Genomic DNA, 18,007 nt, shown 5'->3' with positions numbered 1-18,007 from the left:
TCCAGAGCTCCAGGGAAAAGGCTAGCTAAGGATGTTTTGCCTGCATTACAGTTCAGATTCTATCTGTGCCCAATCCTCTTTCTTCCCTCTCCCTTCTAAGGGTTTTAATACAAAGGGCACTGCCTAATAAATATACTGCACACTAAACTCATATCTCACAATCTGCATCCTGAAGAAACTAACCTGTAACAGGAATAGTGCTAATCCTTGAGGAACTCCCCAGTCTATTGATTAAACCCTCAGTAAATTCTAACATTACTGCCCTTACTTCTTCCCTATACCATATTAAATCAACTGTGAAGCATAGATGTCATGATATTCTATTCAGCCATTAAAGTAATGTTGGTGCTGTATATGACATATGGTGGCTCCAGAGAAAGGAAAGGATAGAAAGAAAGGAAAAAAGCAAAGGAGGACAGAAAAACTCCAACAGGTGCTGGAGAGAATGTAGAGAAAGAGGCACACTTATCCACTGTTGGTGGGAATGTAAAATGGGACAACCACTGTGGAAGGCAGTTTGGCGGTTCCTCAGGAAGCTAAGTATAGAATTGCCATATGACCTGGCAATACCATTGCTAGGCATCTACTCAGAGGACATGAAGGCAAGGAAACAAATGGACATTTGCACACCAATGTTTACAGCAGCATTATTTACAATTGCCAAGAGTTGGAAACAGCCAAATGTCCATCAACAGACAAGTGGCTAAACAAGCTGTGGTATATACATACCATGGAATATTAGGCAGTTGTAAGACAGAATAAAGTTGTGAAGTAACAGCATGGATGGACCTTGAGGACATTATGCTGAGTGAGATTAGCCAGAAACAAAAGGACAAATACTGTATGGTCTCACTAATATGAACTGACATTAGTGAATGAACTTGTAGAATTTCAGCTAAGAACAGAAACTATCAGGAGATAGAAATAGAGTAGATATTGGGTATTTGGAGCTGAAGGGATACAGATTGTGCAACAGGACTGATTGTAAAAATTCAGAAATGGATAGCACAATACTACCTAACTGTAATACAATAATGTTAGTACACTGAATGTGAGAATGATAGAGGGAGAAGGGCTAGGGGCACAAATGAAATCAGAAGGAAAGATAGACGATAAAAACTGAGATGGTATAATCTAGGAATGCATAGAATGTGCAATGAGAAGTGACTAAATGTACAAATTAAAAAATGCTTTTGCATGAGAAAGAAAAATGAATGTCAATACTGCAGGGTGCTGAAAATACATACTAATCATATTTTAAAACTTTAACTTATGAGTGAGACTAAAGCAAAAAATGTTTATTTGGTACAAAATTTATATTTTGACTAGTGCATTTCCCAATATAACTTATGTGGGCAGCTTAATTGAACACCGTAAGTACATGGAACCTTGAGTAGGGCATGAGATTTTCTAAGTTTATCCAGAGTGATGCCCCGATAAATCCTAGAGTGATTTGAACAGTGAATTAAAAAGTATTTACAAAGTCCCCTTGGGGGAATGGCAAGAAAGAGGGAAAATTCAACTTCCCCATGTGGAGAATTCCTGATATTCTCACAAGCAGTGAGGACAACAAAATCAATAGGCCGAGCCTCAATCTTGGAGTTTGTTCATAGGAAACTTATCCCCGCAAAGGATAGTCTAAGCCTACTTAAAATTAGGCCTAAGAGCCACCCCAGAGAATACCTTTTATTACTCTCTCTCAGCCAGCACAACAAGCAAACTCACTGCCCTCCCCTTCTCTGTATGGGACATGACTCCCAGGGGTGTAAACCTTCCTGGCAGCGTAGGACAGAAATCCTAGAATGAGCTGGGACTCAGGGTCAAGGAAATGAGAAAACCTTCTAGACCAAAAGGGGGAAGAGAGAAATGAGACAATGGCTGAGAGATTTCAAATAGTGTCGAGAGGTTATCCTGGAGGTCATTCTTAAGCATTATATATAGATATCGTCTTTTTAGTTAAGGTATATTGGAGAGGTTGGAGGGAAGTGCCTGAAACTGTAGAGCTCTGTTCCAGTAGCCATGTTTCTTGAAGATGATTGTATAATGATATAGCTTTCACAATGTGACTGTGTGTGTGATTGTGAAAACTTGTTCTGATGCTCCTTTTATCTACAGTATGGACAGATGAATAAAACATATGGATTAAAAATAAATAATAGGGGCAACAAATGTTTAAATAAATTTAGTAGATTGAAATGCTAGTGATTGATGAAAAGGAATGATAAGGGGTATAGAAAAAAATAGAGGAAACAAAGGCTAAAATATATTGAGTAGATGGAAATACTAGGAATCAATGAGAGGGAAGGGTAAGGGGATGGTATGTATGAGTTTTTTTCTTTTTTCTTTTTATTTCTTTTTCTGAATTGATGCAAATGTTCTTAAAAATGATCATGGTGATGAATATACAACTATGTGATGATATTGTGAGTTATTGATTATATACCAAGAATGGAATGATCATATGGTAAGAATGTTTGTGTTTGTATGTTATGTTTAAAAAAAATTTTAAATTAAAAAAGAAAAAAAGCAAAGGAGGAAGGAAGGGAAGGGGAGAGATTGGAAGAGACAAATTCAATATGAGATAATTATCCGAGCCCTCTCTCTATGTTCAAATTCCTTCCAGTCTGTTTGTATCCAGGTTTCTTGACCCTCCCCTTATTAGTGTTTGAACCATCTACAGTGGCACAACTTGGGCAATTACTATTCCCATGAATATAACCCGATATATTACAGAAACTGAAGCTGGATGTGACCCTGTACAGGTAAACATGTACCCACATCACTATGAGCAGCCAAGGCAATAGACAGACCTTGCAATACATGAAAGCAGAAGTAAGGATCAAGTAACACTTATAAAAGCAAATCAAATCAAAAGAAAAAAGAAAAATAATAAAAATGAAAATCTGAGTTCGTGTTCAAGTAAAGTCCACACTTAGGAGGCATCCAGATAAGTACCGAGCTGAGCCTCGTCCCAGTGCTCCTATCTGTCAGCATCACCACATACCAAAGAAGCAGAAATCCACTGACTGGAAGAGTCCTGCCAGTTCTGACATGAGTGAGGCAGGCTCAGGCAGCACCAGGTTCAACCCATGTGAGATCCTCCCAATCACAGCCCATCTTTCCTACTCCCAGAAGTTTGAAGAATTGCTGCAGGGTAGAAAAGCACCTCAGGCCAGTGCAGATTTCAGAGTGACCAGCACAGCAAGGAGACCAGGAGAGGGCTCTGTGAGTAGACTGATTTCACTCTGCAGAGAAACCCACTGCACTCTGAATGGTTGGGTTGCTTCCCTGGGAGGGAAGGCGGTGGTCAGAAAGGGAAAGGGGAAGAAGTTACACCCCTGATGAACAGAGCGTTCTATTTTTTTGTAATCTAGGATGTTGTGATTGTTACGTTCTCTTTTACTTTGAACTATTTAAACTGCTTTCCTGAAATCTTTGATATCGTCCTATTCTCAGCACTGGGGTTAAGGTTTTTCTGAGGATGTTGTTCTGATTGCAATTGATGTCTGTCCTGATTTCAACTTCAAATTTCCTCACAGAAAGGCCAAGAAAAATCCTAGAACCCTGGGAAACCCTGTATCTCCCAATTAAATCTCATATAAACCTATGTAGACCTCCAATTTCCTTTTGGAGTCAGAAACGGAAAAGAAAACTTAAGGAAACAGGTCACGTTCTTTCTTAATACACTGTTTCTTAGCTTAGCAGAAAGAACGTTTCCTGGTTTTGTCAGAAATCATTTGTTCCTGCCAACTAGTAATGAGATTTGTGAGACAATTTATTCATGATTTTTCTCTGCAAACAGTTTGGCTTAATAATTGTGTCTGTTCACATCAGTCAATAAATTAGATTCACTTCTTTATTCGTTGTCTAAATCACTCTGGGATTTGTTGTGGCATCATACCTACCTGGGCAAACCAACACAATCTCACGCCCTATTAAAGAGTCCATGTACTTATGGTGTTCAGCTAAACTGACCATACAAATTAAATTAGGAAATTCACTACCCAAAATATAAATCTTGCACCAAATAAACATCTCTCCCTTTAGTCTCACACAGAAGTTGAAGTTTTAAGATATGGGCGATACCATTCCTTACCCAGTCTTCTGATATACCTTAGTCCTACCCAGATCAGCCTCATTCATATCTCTGCTCGATGTCTGATCACTTTTTCAACAATCGGTGTGGAGTTTCTTTTGGGAGTGAGGAAAATGTTCTGTAATTAGATAATGGTGAGAGTTGCACAACAAAATCCGCTGAACTGTGCGTTTTAAAATGGTGAAAATGGTGAATGTTATGTGAAATTTATCTCAATAAAATAGTGTTCAGATAAAAAAATAAATTAGCTTTATCAACACAATGCTACTTTTATATAATTTATTTTTATTCTTCACCAATTTGTTGATCTGTGAGGGTCAGCAAGTTAAAAATCTATTTTTGCCCTCATATATTGTTATATATACCTAAAACCCCACTTCTAACTAGTTTTAAATATTTTTAAGCATCTTGAATTTTAGGTCTTTTATAAATGTCCTTGTGAAATTAAAGATAATTTTTATTGTCCATTTTTTGCCTGAGTTGAATGGCTAAGCAAAACAAGAAAAAATTCACTTAGTATATATATATATATATCTTAGATTATATAAGCCTTGTGAAGAGATGTTTTCCTTTTGATAAACCTTTTCAACGAGGAAAAAAAATTCTTGTTTTCTGCTACAACAGACTATTTTTTTTTTTGCTTTCTGCTATCACAGGTTAAAAATCAGCTCACCTACTTATTTTTAAAAAGTACCTGGGAAGAATCATAGACTCTTAAATTCAAAGGGAACCATAGATAGCATCTAGTCAAGAAAAATAAGTAATATCTTAGAATTTCTTTTTTAACCTCTCCTGAGTGCATTCTTAACCAAAGCAAACAGCAATCAGCCCCAGAATGCACCGTATCCTGCTGCTGGATTCCAGACCCGATGGCTCCACAGGCTGCCCTCAGTCCTGATGGGCCTCCATTCCCTAGCTGGGGCAGAGACCACATTCATGAGGGGGTACTGTAATCTCACCTCCTCCAAGTATTCTCCATACCGTTCCTGCCCTGAGGCTGGCAAGGCTCACTCCTGAGGTCCGCACTCAGCTGAAGTGCCTGAGCCATTGCTTATATGGTAGTCCTTGATTTCAGGTGGACTCTGGGATCATCCCAGGAGTCTAGAGTATCACTGCACCATAGAACGTCCATAAAGATGGAAATGTTCTATAAGGAGCCACTAGCACGTGTGGCTGTCGAACACTCGAAGTGTGGCTATGGCAACAAAAGAACTGAATTTTTCATTTAATTTAATTTGAACTGATTTAAATCTAGCTACTCACATGCAGCTAGTAGCTACTGTATTGCTCAGTGTAGATCTAGACCTTCAAAGCAGGAAAAACTGATGGTACTGTGAGCTGTGGATGTCATGGCCAAGGGAACAAGCTCTTTTTTTCATCATTCCCAGGGACTCATCCTACCTTAAATTTAAGCAGACCAGCAACAGAACTGATCTAAAATTTCCACACCCACCTGTGCTCTCAACCCTTAGCCATACAACCATGTGCTTTTGTCCTGGGTTTCAGGGCCAAGGCTAAGGCAAAAGCATATTGTGTTTCTTGGTTTCTTCCTTTCCTGTTCCCCTTTCTTCTTTTTTCTTTTTTTTCCCCCTTTTGTTAATCTAAATTTCTCTAGCATGAGCTAGTTTGAGGTGTGGTCTCTGTGGTCTTTGGTACAACGAACTTGAATGAGTGAAAAGGTAATGAATTTGAAAAACTGATCTCATGCTTGGTGGATGAATCTCACTTCTTTTTCTTCTGCTTTGAAAATTGGTTTTATTTACAAGAAATTGTTTTTAGACCTATTCAGTGTCTGGAAACACCAGCACTATGGATCTGAATAATTTTTATAAGAAAAGAAACCAAATGAAGGCATAAGAGAAAAAGAAACAACCAGAATTAAAGCTCCAGCCTTTCTAAAATCTACACTTTTCAAAACAAAGAAACTCCCAAGGTGTTGAGCAATTTGAGTAAATCATCATGGTGCCAGGTCCCTGGGTAGTTTTTTCATAGGGTGAGGCTCACAGGAGGCTATGCCTTTTCATGGAAAATATTTTGAGATGAGTTGCACACTTTCAGTCTGAAGCAATATTGTTTCTGTATCTGAAGGAAAAAGCCACTACTCTGCCCTTTGCCCTCTATCACTTCCTACTTTTTAAAGTCTGCCTCATCCCATGTGTTTCGCTTTGCTAACACTGCCAAAATGTAATATACCAGAAATGGGTTGGCTTTTACAAGGTGTTTTTATTAATTTACAAATTTACAGTTCTAAGGCCATGAAAATGCCCCAATTAAAGCATCAGCAGGATGACACCTTCTCTGAAGAAAGACTGCTGGCATCCGGGGTCTCTCTGTCAGCTGGAAAGGCACATGGTCTGCATCTACTGGTCCTTCTGTTGCTTTCAGATTCCATGTGTCCTTGCTTGCTTCTCTGGGCTATTCTCTTTAGTTCTCTCTGGGTGTTTCTCTGTGTGGTCTCTCCACTTTTTCTGCCTTTTATCCTCTCATAAAGGACTCCAAGTAAAGGATTAAGACCCACCTTGATTTGGGTGGGTCACATTCAATTGAAACAGCCTAACCAAAAGGTCCCCCCCACAATAAGTCTGCCTCCACAGGAATGGATTAAAAGAGCATGGCCTTTTCTGGGATACATAACAACTTTCAAACCAGCACACTATGCTTCCTTCTTCTAGCCTGGCCACGTAAAGAAATCTAATACATACGAGGGAAGTACCGATTTAGAATAACAACACAAGGAAGTTTCAGAAGGCCACATGTTTGGAATAGCTGTTACACACAAAATGTGGGCTAGAAGGGAAGGGAGAGAGGTTGATACAAGAGGGAAAAATGCACAAGGGGAGCAGAGAAGCAGTCCCTCCAGGTATTTTCTGGGGTGGGGAGAAGGCAGTGAGAGCACAGAGGAGGGCCTCCAGAGTCATCTCCTCACGTCACCACACAGGCTGATGCAGAAGCCTCAGAGCTGGACAAAACCAGAGGGGTGAGGCCCAATTGAGAGTGCAAACTCTCAGGGAATGCTGGTGGAATGTGCACAGGTCCCCTCCCTCATTCTAGACACACCCCAAACACTGCTGGGAAACTTTTGTTCCTCTCTCAAAGAAAAGCATTTTTTCCATGAATCCATCCATGGAAAGTAAAAAGCAGCACAGATCGGTATCTTTGTGTAAGACCTCCAGGCCCCTCTAGCACTGCAGCCCTGAGCAACGGGGCAGCCTAGCAGGGAGGGGTGACTGCGCCACCTCAACCTAAGAGCCCTTGGCCTTGGGACCAGTCACCATTAAAACCTCCTTTCTAGGCCCCAGGAGTCATTGGAGCATTAAGCAAAACCACAGCCCAACACCCTACCCTTCCTAAATATCCTCTGGTTGCAATTAATACTTCCTTAGGTTTGTAAATAATTTTAGTGCTTGCCAACCAGTCCCACATACTTCTTTTATTTAGTGATCACAGCGACCCCATCCAACAAGTTGTATTTCAACCATTTTATAAAAAAAGAAACAGACACTAAGAATAACCTTTCTCAGGATTACATGGTAAGGAGAGATGAGAATGGGACTTGAACCCTGGCATTCTGATGCTAAATCCAGTATGCTCATCCTTAGACCATGCCCACTAGACTCAATTGTGATTCTCTGGAAGCCTGCACTTGGGTCCCTTGATATCTGTGGTTGTTTGAGGGGAGGCGGCAACTTTTTAGGTCCTCTAGATGCCAACCTCCTCTAAAATACAAGTAGCTGAGGAGAGACTATGAAATGCTGCTCTCACTTTGGCTTGCACATTGATACTTTCCACTTCCAGTCCCTGAGGATAGGTGAGAACTCTGCAGGTCTGGGATACATCAAGATAGGATTTCTAGAAAATGGTGTGACTGCAGCACTGAATTTGGGGGAAATATACAAATAATAGTGGAGTAACACCCAGTAGGATGCCTGAAATAAAAAAAGACAGAAATAACAAGCTTTGGCAAGGATGTGGAGAAATCAGAACGCTCCGACACAACTGATAGGATTGTAAAATAGTGCAGCCACTTTGAAAAACAGTCTGGTTAAAATGTATGTCCTTAAAAGGTTCCTTAAAATGTTAAACGTATGTCCCAGAAATTCCACTTCTAGCTATGTACTCAAGAGAATTGAAAACATACGGTCACACAAAAACTGTACCAAATGTTCATAGCAGCACTATTCACAATAGCCAAAAGGTGGAAACAGCCAAAATGTTCATCAACTGATGAACAGATAAACAAAATGTGGTGTGTCCCTACAACAGAATTATTCAACCATAAAAAAAGAGTCAAGTACTGATATGTGCTACAACCTGGATGAACCTTGAAAACATTACACTAAGTGAAAGAAGCCAGACACAAAATACAAATTCAAACAATATGTATTGTATCCGCACAATATGCATGTATTGAATGAATTCATTTGTATGAAGTGTACAGAACAGGCAAACCCATAAAGACAAAAGGTGGATTAGGGGTTACCAGAGGATGGGAGTAGGAAGAAATGGGGAGTGACTGACACAGGGTTTCCTTTTGGAATGACAAAAATATTCTGGAATTAGGTAGTGGTGGTGGTTGCACAATATTGTGAATAAACTAAAAACTACTGAATTGCACACTTAAAATTTTTAAATGGAAAGATCTCTGATATGTGAATTTTATCTCAATTTAAAAATTGCATATTATATATATACGTGTGTGTGTATAAATATATGTGCAGTGTCAAGAGTCTAAGGAGACAAAACTGGAGAAGCAAGTCAGAAAGTCCTAGTGTTTCTGACCTCTGCCAAAGTCAGTGTCTTCTGAGCAGGAAAAATGTCTGTTCTCTCTGCTCCAAGGACTGGCAAAGAAACAAGCCATGTGTTGATTTTTCTCCTGTAAGTATTAGATATGTGGCAGAACTACATAAACTGCACAGTGTTACATAAATGCTCTGGAACCAGACAGACATGGATTTGGATATCAGCTTCAGTATTTTCTAGCTGTGCAGCCTTGGACAAATTAAATTCTCTATGCTCCCTTTCCTTCATCTGAAAAATGGCAAAAAAAAAAAAAAAAAAAAAAAAAAAAGGTGCTCTCCCAGGTGGTCCAGAAGGAACACAGCCCTGCCAACATTTTGATTTTAGCCCAGTGAGACCTGTTATAGACTTCTGACCTCTAGAACTGTAAGATAATTTTGCGCTATTTTAAGCCACTAAGATTGTGGTAATGTTATAGCCACAGTTTAGAAACTAATGCAGATTTTGGTAAAAAAAAAACAAAAAATGCCCCTCTCACAGAGTACTGAGAACATCAGAAGTGCTCATTCAAGGACAGCTGTCATCAGTGCTATTTGGTTATTTTGGAAGATGGAAGTGGCTTTCTAAGTTATTATACAAAAACTCTGAGGGAAAAGAAAAGAAAGCATAAAGAAAAAAGGAGGGGGGGGGGTGGGTTGACCTCCAGTGGCCAGCAAGTTCAGATTATCTTGCCCATCAGTAAATACCTGTATTACAATAACAAACCCAAAGCAGGGCAGCCTCCCTGGCATTTCCTACCATGTATTCGCTAGGTTTTTCAATTTATACTTTTCCTTTTGCTCAAACCAAGCTCCCGTCTGCCTCCTTTTTTCCCACTCCTCCCTGCATTTTTCTACCCTATTTCTGACTCTTACAATTCTCCCACACCTATTCATTTGTCCTCACCCTTCTTTTTTAAGCTCTATGTGGCAGAGACATCTTTGGAAATATATATATTTTACAGGCCATAACTTGTGTCACTGGGGCCAGACCCTTTATTCAGGCTCCCTTCAGCTCCATTTTGGACCAATAATGCCCACTTTTTTTTGTAGCCTACCCACTTTCTTCCTTTTTCTCCATAGACCTTTATTCTACTGCGCACAGTCAATTCTGCCTTGAATTCATGTTGCTGGAGTCACATTTTCAACCCCTCCAAAGAAGAAATTATCTTCTTTCTCTTCTTTAAGTCCAACTACTCACAAAGAGGATGCTACATGACAAATGGGTGCCTAATCAGTACTGATTGATAAAGGTTTTGAATTTGGTCTGTACGGATTTTTACCGTCTACTCTCTATACATCTGTGGCTTGAACTTTTACCTTTCCTGGTGTATTTACTCTATTTCTCGTTTAGATGGTAATCCGACTAGTCAAGAGCAATGTTTGTACATACCAAGAATGAACTTTACAATGTGACAGATCCGGTTAGATGAGGAAGGCTCTCCCCAGGAGAGTTTATGCGTTAACTCCTTCAGGACCCGTAGGCTCCACTCAGTCTAATGTACAACAATCACTGGAAATAATGAATGACATTTCTAAGCTTGAAATGATGTTTCTAAGCAGAAAGAAATGGATGGCATTTCTAAGTAGAAAGCACACACAGGGATCTTGTAACGATGGCCCAGATTCTTCCATCCATTCAGTAAACATGAAGGAAGACCCAATTCGCTATGTGCCAAATTCTGCACCCAAAACTCTCCTAAATCTGAACTCCTTAAATTTCCACAGCTATCCAAATTAACAGGTAAGGGAAAACATTTAGAAATGTTTTAAGATTCCTTTGAAGGTTGTTTATACATACAAGAGAGTGTGGCAATGGAGATAAAGTTAGCAGAGCCTGAGTCAAATAGAAGACTTTTCTTCCACGCACAAACTAGGACTTCAGCCAAACTGGCTAATTTGCTGGGGGGTGGGGGACACCTTGCTCTTCTCTGTCTCTACTACCTGACTTTCACTTTCCCTTTCCCTGGAATGTTGCCCACTTCCTCCAGGGTCCCCCTCACGCTCACTCCTATATTACTTATCAAAGCCATACAAACCCTGCAAGGCTTACATCTTCCCCCATTGAAACTACCAGTATTTAGGGTCTTATTACATGTATTATAACTATTTAGAAATATAGCTTCCCCACTAAAGTATAAAATCTTAGAACAAAACAATTGCCATTATGTATACCTTAAAACACACATGGTATCATTTAATACATTTTTATTTAAAATTAGCATGCATACATTGGTTAATTAATTAACTAGATTAATGAAACTTTGAGAATTGTGAATGGCTTTTATCAAGGTGTTTCAAGTGCAGAAGCCAAGGAGATTGGCCCAAACTTACCTCAGGGAGGTAAGAGGCCCCTATTCCACTGTGCATGGCACAAAACCTTTAATAATTTCTGGGAGCCACTGTGACTGAGGGAAAATGGTGGAGCTCTGGAAACCAGTTTCTAGCTTCATTTTGCCATTTACTGTTTGTGTGAACCTGGGCAATTTATTTTACTAGTCTAAGCTTCAGTTTCCTCATCTGCAAAATGGAGCCTCCTCATGCCGTTTTATTTTTCCAACTAATTGGGTTATTAAGAGAATGCAATGTGTGTATATAAAGTAGCTAGTGTACTGGCACATAAAAGGAACCAAGCATTAGTCCCCCCTTTCTCCCAACCCTCTCATCTCTTATGCGGTAGCACTCTATTTGCTAACTATTTTTTGAGGGTATTGAAACATTTGGAAAAGAATGCTTTTTAACAGCAGCCCACAGTCCATACGGGAATGACCACCAAATGTGACCAAATCTAACTGTAGATTTACCTTTTGGGCTTCAGTTTGCCATGACAGGGACCATAAGGGCAGCACCACAGCCCTCAATGCAATCCACGGCCCCACTGTGCTTCGGCCCGGACCAGGTATCACTACCTCAAACCTGCCTTTCGGGGGCCTGGGTTCATCACTCAAAAGTACTCAGTCCATTCTTTCCACACCCTGAAGAGCCCCTGGAAGGTACTGATCAGGCTCCAGGAGCCTTTATTGTTTCCTTCTTTATGAAAGGGATTGCTGTGACTCCTGCGGTTAGTGACCAAATTTCCTTCACTGCTAAACGATCAAACGATTTTGGTACGGATGCTTGGGAAAGCAAGAAGGCTTTCCCAATGGGCATGACTTTGTAATTTTATGAAAATAGTGGCAGTATTTGTTACCTGCTTTTATTAAGTCTCAATGTTCTCAACTTTGTCTTCAGTTGGTGGGAAATCCTGAAGATGGCCAAAGAGGACTCCACTGTCCGTTGCTTCCAAGGCCTGCTGATTTGGGGGAATGTGATTATTGGTGTAAGTAATAGATAGTTTTCAGTCACTTCTGCTTTTCTTGAAAATCATGATTTTAGACTTCTTTTTAATCTTATGTGGGAGTTTAAAGGAAAATAATGATATAATTATGGGTTCCTTGCACCTTTTCTTCATTTTAAGAAATACTTTAGTAAAATAAGCTAGTATTCTTGTTAAATTCTATTAACTGTATAAATAATCATATACAATTACTTAATATGTCAAAAGGCCATAGTTAGAGGGTGCATGGTAGTTCAGTGGTTAGAATACTTGCCTTCCAACCCAGGTTCAATTCCCAGACCATGCACCCAAAAAAAAAAGAACTGAAAAGGCCATAGTTAGAGGCAAATAAAGGGTATGGGATGTTTTGGGTTTTCTTTTTCCTTTGTATTTCTTTGTCTGGAGAGATGCAAATGTTCTTAAAATGATTATGGTGATCAATACACAACTACGTGACAAAATTGTGAGTCATTGTTTGTGTAATTTGGATTGACTGTATGGTATGTGAAGATATGTCAATAAAATTATTAAAGAAAAAAACAAGAATCTAAATGAAGCCCTGATCAACCAGGGTCAGTGTCCAAACACTCACACCACACACACACACACACACACACACACACACACACACACTTTTCCTTCCTATTTCACTTTGATTTGATTTCCATGGACACTGTTGTTAGGGTTGCTGGGAGCAAGTGTTTATGTCTTCTTGGTCTCATTGTGTACGGGAATACCAGGAAGCGAGAGTGGTTCAGAGACCACTCTCTGGATGAGGCAGCATGATGGGGAGGGGAGAGCACTTGCTTAGGAGTCCGGAGCTGGGGCTTGGTCCCATTCTGCCTCTAACTCCCTGTCTGACTCTGGACAAGTCATCCCCTTTCAGGGCCAAGATTCCTCCACTGTAAAATACAAGGTGTGGGGGGAAAAATACAAGGTGTAGAAAAGTTAATCAATAAGTCTCCTTCCAGCTCTAACATTCAATGGTTCTCTAACACCAATAAATATGGCCAGGAACTGTTCAAACTTGTAATCCAGGAATTTGGGCAATGAGGTACTATGGGCAGAATGGGGACATTACCTTCAGACAAGAAGTCATCTAAGTGGTTCGTGTCCCAAGGACTTTATAGATGATCTGAAACTGCCTGGGTCTTCTACCAAATAACAATAAGACAGAATGGCATGTGGAAGTAAGTTTGCAACCAATAAATATGATCAGAAGTAGCTGCTTGATTTCCTGGCAATGAGGAGTTCAGTTCAATTGCTTATTAAGCCCAGTTCAATTGCTTTTAAATTAAGGCCTATGCAAGGGAAGGAGTTAGGCTCCCTTGCCCACCACACCTCCCCACATCTTCCCCAATCCTGCATTCCTGGCTGCTAGCCTGATGGAAGCCCTATCTACTCCCAGATGTGTGGGATTGCCCTGACAGCAGAGTGCATCTTCTTCGTATCTGACCAGCACAGCCTCTACCCGCTGCTTGAAGCCACTGACAATGATGACATCTATGGGGCTGCCTGGATTGGCATGTTCGTCGGCATCTGCCTCTTCTGCCTGTCCATTCTAGGCATTGTAGGCATCATGAAGTCCAACCGGAAGATTCTTCTGGCGGTGAGACCTTAATACTCTACAGTTGTCTTGCTGGACCAATTTTGATTGATTACTTCTTCATGAGCACTGTGCTTTGGCTTTCAGTGGGGCAGGTGAGAGCAGAGAGTATGAGGTGAGGGGTCAGAAAGAAGGAAAGACCCTGCAGAGAAAATTGTCCAGGTGGGGACAAGAATGTCCTTAACTATTGCAAGTCAAAAGATTTCAGTACAGAGAACCCACAAGAGCGACATCTGGGAGTGACCCTTTTGATTATTTTCCAGATCTGTGCTTCTCGAACTGGTACATGCATGCATCTGACAGGTATAGGTGTTATGCCAGGAGCTAACACAGCCAAAAGAGAGACATAGTGAGAACTTGTTTATTAAATTTTTTCCCTTGTTAAGTAGTTAAAAATGTTATTTTAATATTAACAGAGCATAGTTATATTAGGATATAAATACAAAATTTGCATGAATTTATTTTGAATGAATAAACATGAACCTTACAGAGATGTTGAGCTCAGAGCTGATGATTTTGTGTGATGGCCCACATTTCCCAGGTTTCACATTCACTCACTTTTCAGGGACTATTAAGTAGAAAATCTCAAGAAGCACTACTAGCTTCAGCTCCCACCTGCCTACGGGTGCACACTCTAATTCTGTGCACCCACGGACAGTTTTCTGCCTCAGACTACAGACAGCAAGATCATGCCCTACCTTTCAGATGGAAACAAGTTTATAGCCAGCAGAGTTAAGAAAGCTCCATGTTGGGTACAGACCTCTCAGCTGCCGAGCTCAGGACAGTTTCTCACACTGTGATGGGATTCCACCCATGAAATAACTCTTGTACCCAAATGCTGAAGGATGTGAGTCCCACCGTATAGAATAGTCCAGCAACTTAAGGTGCTTGTTGGTTTACTTTTCCTTTGAGTTGACCACTGTCCTGGGACTCATGGAATGCAGAATAATTACATTCTCTGGCTCTTTAGTATGAGGTTTACCTGCTTTTGCTTTCCAGAGCAAAAGTACCGCCTTTTGTAGAGTAGGGAAAGGAGTGCAGCAAAAAGGGAGAGGAAAGGCAAGAAGTCTCTAAAGACAACCTTCACTTGTGTCACAGTCAGTTTTGGGGCCAGCTATGTGTGCCTTCACAGACAGGAGAAGTGAGATGGTGAGAGAATAGTCTCAACCAGGCCCTGCAAAGAGAAGGAGCAGTGTCCCCTCCAAGAGGCTGAGGGAGAAAACACCTCCACATGGTGCTTTCTTTCTAAAGTGTCTCTACTTCTCTGAGCCTCTTTAATAGGAGTCAGGAAAGCTATTGACAAGGGGCAAGGTGCATCTAATACAAGGAAAGAATGTGGTTATGGGGGCTTCAGAGGTGCTCCTGTTGTCAACTCTTCATTCAAATACTTTTTTCCTGGCCAGGTAGTTAGGGTAGCAGAGGGTCCAGCTCAGAGAGGCTCCTCCTGCCCAGGGGAGAAGGAGAGTTCTCCTGCCCCCACCTCCACCCCCACCCACTGTCAGTGATGCAGTGCCCCTCCCCAAGAAGAACTGTAGGACCTAAAGCAATATGTGCAAGTCTGAGGAAAGCAAAGTCAGGACTATTGCAACCAGTTCCCGTCCCAGAGTCAGAGGACTTTTGTTGTTCAGATGTTTTCCAGCCAGAAATAGAGACAGTGTCATGCGAAGGTATTTCATATGCACGTGTGCACGTGCTTGAGCATGCATGCACACTTACACAACACTACCACCACCACACAATGAGCTCTGCTTTGCCACCAGATCTGATGTAACTGCCTAGAATGGGGTATGTGTGAGAGAAGATGAGAGTGAATAGCTGTGTACCTGAAGGCTGCCTGCTCCTCTGCTGAGAACGGAATGCTTGTTCGGAGGGGCACTGGATATTAAAATACAATCCACTTCATCTTTTTTCTGGCCTCTGTAATTCTAGATTTCCATCAAAACATAACGCAGATTTCTCCCAAGAAGGGGGTAAGAGGGTGTTTGTGAGGTTTTATGTAGTCTAAGACTTTGTGCAAGCTGCTAAGCACAGTCTCACCCCCATCCTCTCTGTCTCTCTCCCTCTCACTCAAACACACACACACACACACACACACACACACACACACCAGTTCATTCTCTTTTGTATTTTTTTTTTCAGTTAAAATAAAAATTTGGGATACCGGACTGAGAAACCTCTTTATTCAATGGTCATTTGTTCTCTGGGAAAAGGAAACAATTGAGCTAATTAGCACCTAGCACCAAGTCTTATTCCAAGCAGCTGATCATTGAAGGGATGTGCTAAAAAAAATGTAATAATTGTTTGGGGGAAAAAAAACGGTCTCTCTTTGTGGATAAATGTAATTCCTCTTCCTCCTTTTGTTTCCCTTCCAGTATTTTATTCTGATGTTTATAGTTTATGGCTTTGAAGTGGCATCTTGTATCACAGCAGCAACACAACGAGACTTTGTGAGTACAACCTCAAAAAGCAAAAATGATAATGTTAATCATCATCATCATCATCATCATGGCAACTACATGGCCCTTGTTATGTGCCAGACACTCTACTATGTTAATAACACATACAATTTCACTTAATCCTTATAATAATCCAATGAGATAGTTATCACGATTATGATTTTATAGACAAAAAAATCTGAGACTTAAAAAGGTAAAGTAACTTGTGCAAGGTTGCACAGCTGGTAAGTGGAAGAATAAGAACCCTGAACCCAGACAGTCTGACTCCTGAGGCCCAAGCTTGTAACCTCTGTGCTCTTCACCTCTCAACTGTGGCCACCAACCTTCCTTCCACTGGAAATATGAACAATCTACCTTATCTAAGACTTACTCTCAATTCATCTTCTCTCCTTTTCTCCATTTCCCTATCCTCCTCCATCCTAAAATGCCTGCCCACCATGGCTTCACTGTGATTTTTTTGAAGAGGGGATCTTCTCCCTAGATAGGGACTTTTGCCATCCAGAAACAAGTTCATCCCCACCTCTACACCATCCCTATTTGTTGCGCTTAACAGTTTTGCTCCAAGAGAGAATATTCCATGCACCTGCAACAGGCTGGGAAAATTACTTTGCCCTCCCTGGGGATTAGTGTGCTAACTCTTGCTCTTGTGTTGTCTCATCCCACTGTAGTTTACACCCAACCTCTTCCTGAAGCAGATGCTGGAGAGGTACCAAAACAACAGTCCTCCAAACAATGATGACAGATGGAAAAACAATGGAGTCACCAAAACCTGGAACAGGTTCATGCTCCAGGTACAGCCTGACGGTCCTGGGGAGATGCCATTTTGCATCTAAACAATAACCATTCCCCAACCCTGGTTGGGGGAGTAGTCAATGTATGAGGACCTCAAATTCCAAGAAGGTTTCCTTCAGGAAAAAATCTTGTCATGGGCAAGTCCATCTATTCCCCTTATTTATTGACATATAATGCAGTGGGATGCATGGAGTCTGTAGTCTCCAAGAGTCTTGTCATAGGCAAGTAAATCTAGTCTCCCTATTTATTGACATGTGACACAGCAGGACACATGGGTTTATATTTTATTCCAAGCCATGATGTAGCTTAGCTTCCATCTACAGGGATAATGAAATTGTCACTTTAAGTTCAGGAGTGATATGTTAATTATACATTCTTTTTTTATATATATATTTTTATTGACACATCTTCACACACATACAGTCCATACATGGTGTACTATCAATGGCTCACAGTATCAACAAATAGTTGTGCATTCATCACCATGATCATTTTTTACATAATTTGTATCACTCCAGAAAAACAAATTAAAAGAAAAAACTCATACATCCCATACCCCTTACCCCTCCCGCTCATTGACCACTGGTATTACTATCTGCCCAACTTATTTTACCCTTTGTCTGCCCTATTATTTATTTAATTTTTATGCTTTTTTTTTAACTCATCTATCCATACCCTGGATAAAAGGAGCATCAGACACAAGGTTTTCACAATCACACACAAAAGATATATCTTTATACAATGATCTTCAAGAATTAAGACTATAACTGTCATACAATAATGTTAGAACACTAAATGAAGCTGAACGTGAGAATGATAGAGGGAGGAGGGCTGGGGCACAAATGAAATCAAAAGGAAGGACAGACGATAAAGACAGGGATGGAACAATCTAGGAATGCCTAGAGTGTATAATGATAGTAACTAAATGTACAAATTAAAAAATGTTTCTGCATGAGGAAGAACAAA

At 40.6% G+C, this 18,007-nt stretch overlaps 1 protein-coding gene across 1 annotated transcript in view; it reads left to right on the top strand.

Annotated features, from left to right (window-relative positions):
• The first annotated feature begins 3,100 nt into the window (after nucleotides 1–3,100).
• UPK1B (uroplakin 1B) overlaps nucleotides 3,101–18,007 on the top strand; it is a 41,459-nt gene continuing 26,552 nt past the window's right edge. The window contains exons 1-5 of the mRNA XM_077117561.1: nucleotides 3,101–3,225; nucleotides 12,103–12,190; nucleotides 13,596–13,796; nucleotides 16,166–16,240; nucleotides 16,918–17,040. Coding sequence (XP_076973676.1) covers nucleotides 12,122–12,190; nucleotides 13,596–13,796; nucleotides 16,166–16,240; nucleotides 16,918–17,040 — 468 coding nt within the window. The 5' untranslated portion in view covers nucleotides 3,101–3,225; nucleotides 12,103–12,121. The remainder of the gene's footprint in view (nucleotides 3,226–12,102; nucleotides 12,191–13,595; nucleotides 13,797–16,165; nucleotides 16,241–16,917; nucleotides 17,041–18,007) is intronic.

This window comes from Tamandua tetradactyla, chromosome 10 (assembly GCF_023851605.1).
Source record: "Tamandua tetradactyla isolate mTamTet1 chromosome 10, mTamTet1.pri, whole genome shotgun sequence".
NCBI lineage: Eukaryota > Metazoa > Chordata > Mammalia > Pilosa > Myrmecophagidae > Tamandua > Tamandua tetradactyla.
This window is presented reverse-complemented; position numbering and strand designations above follow the sequence as displayed.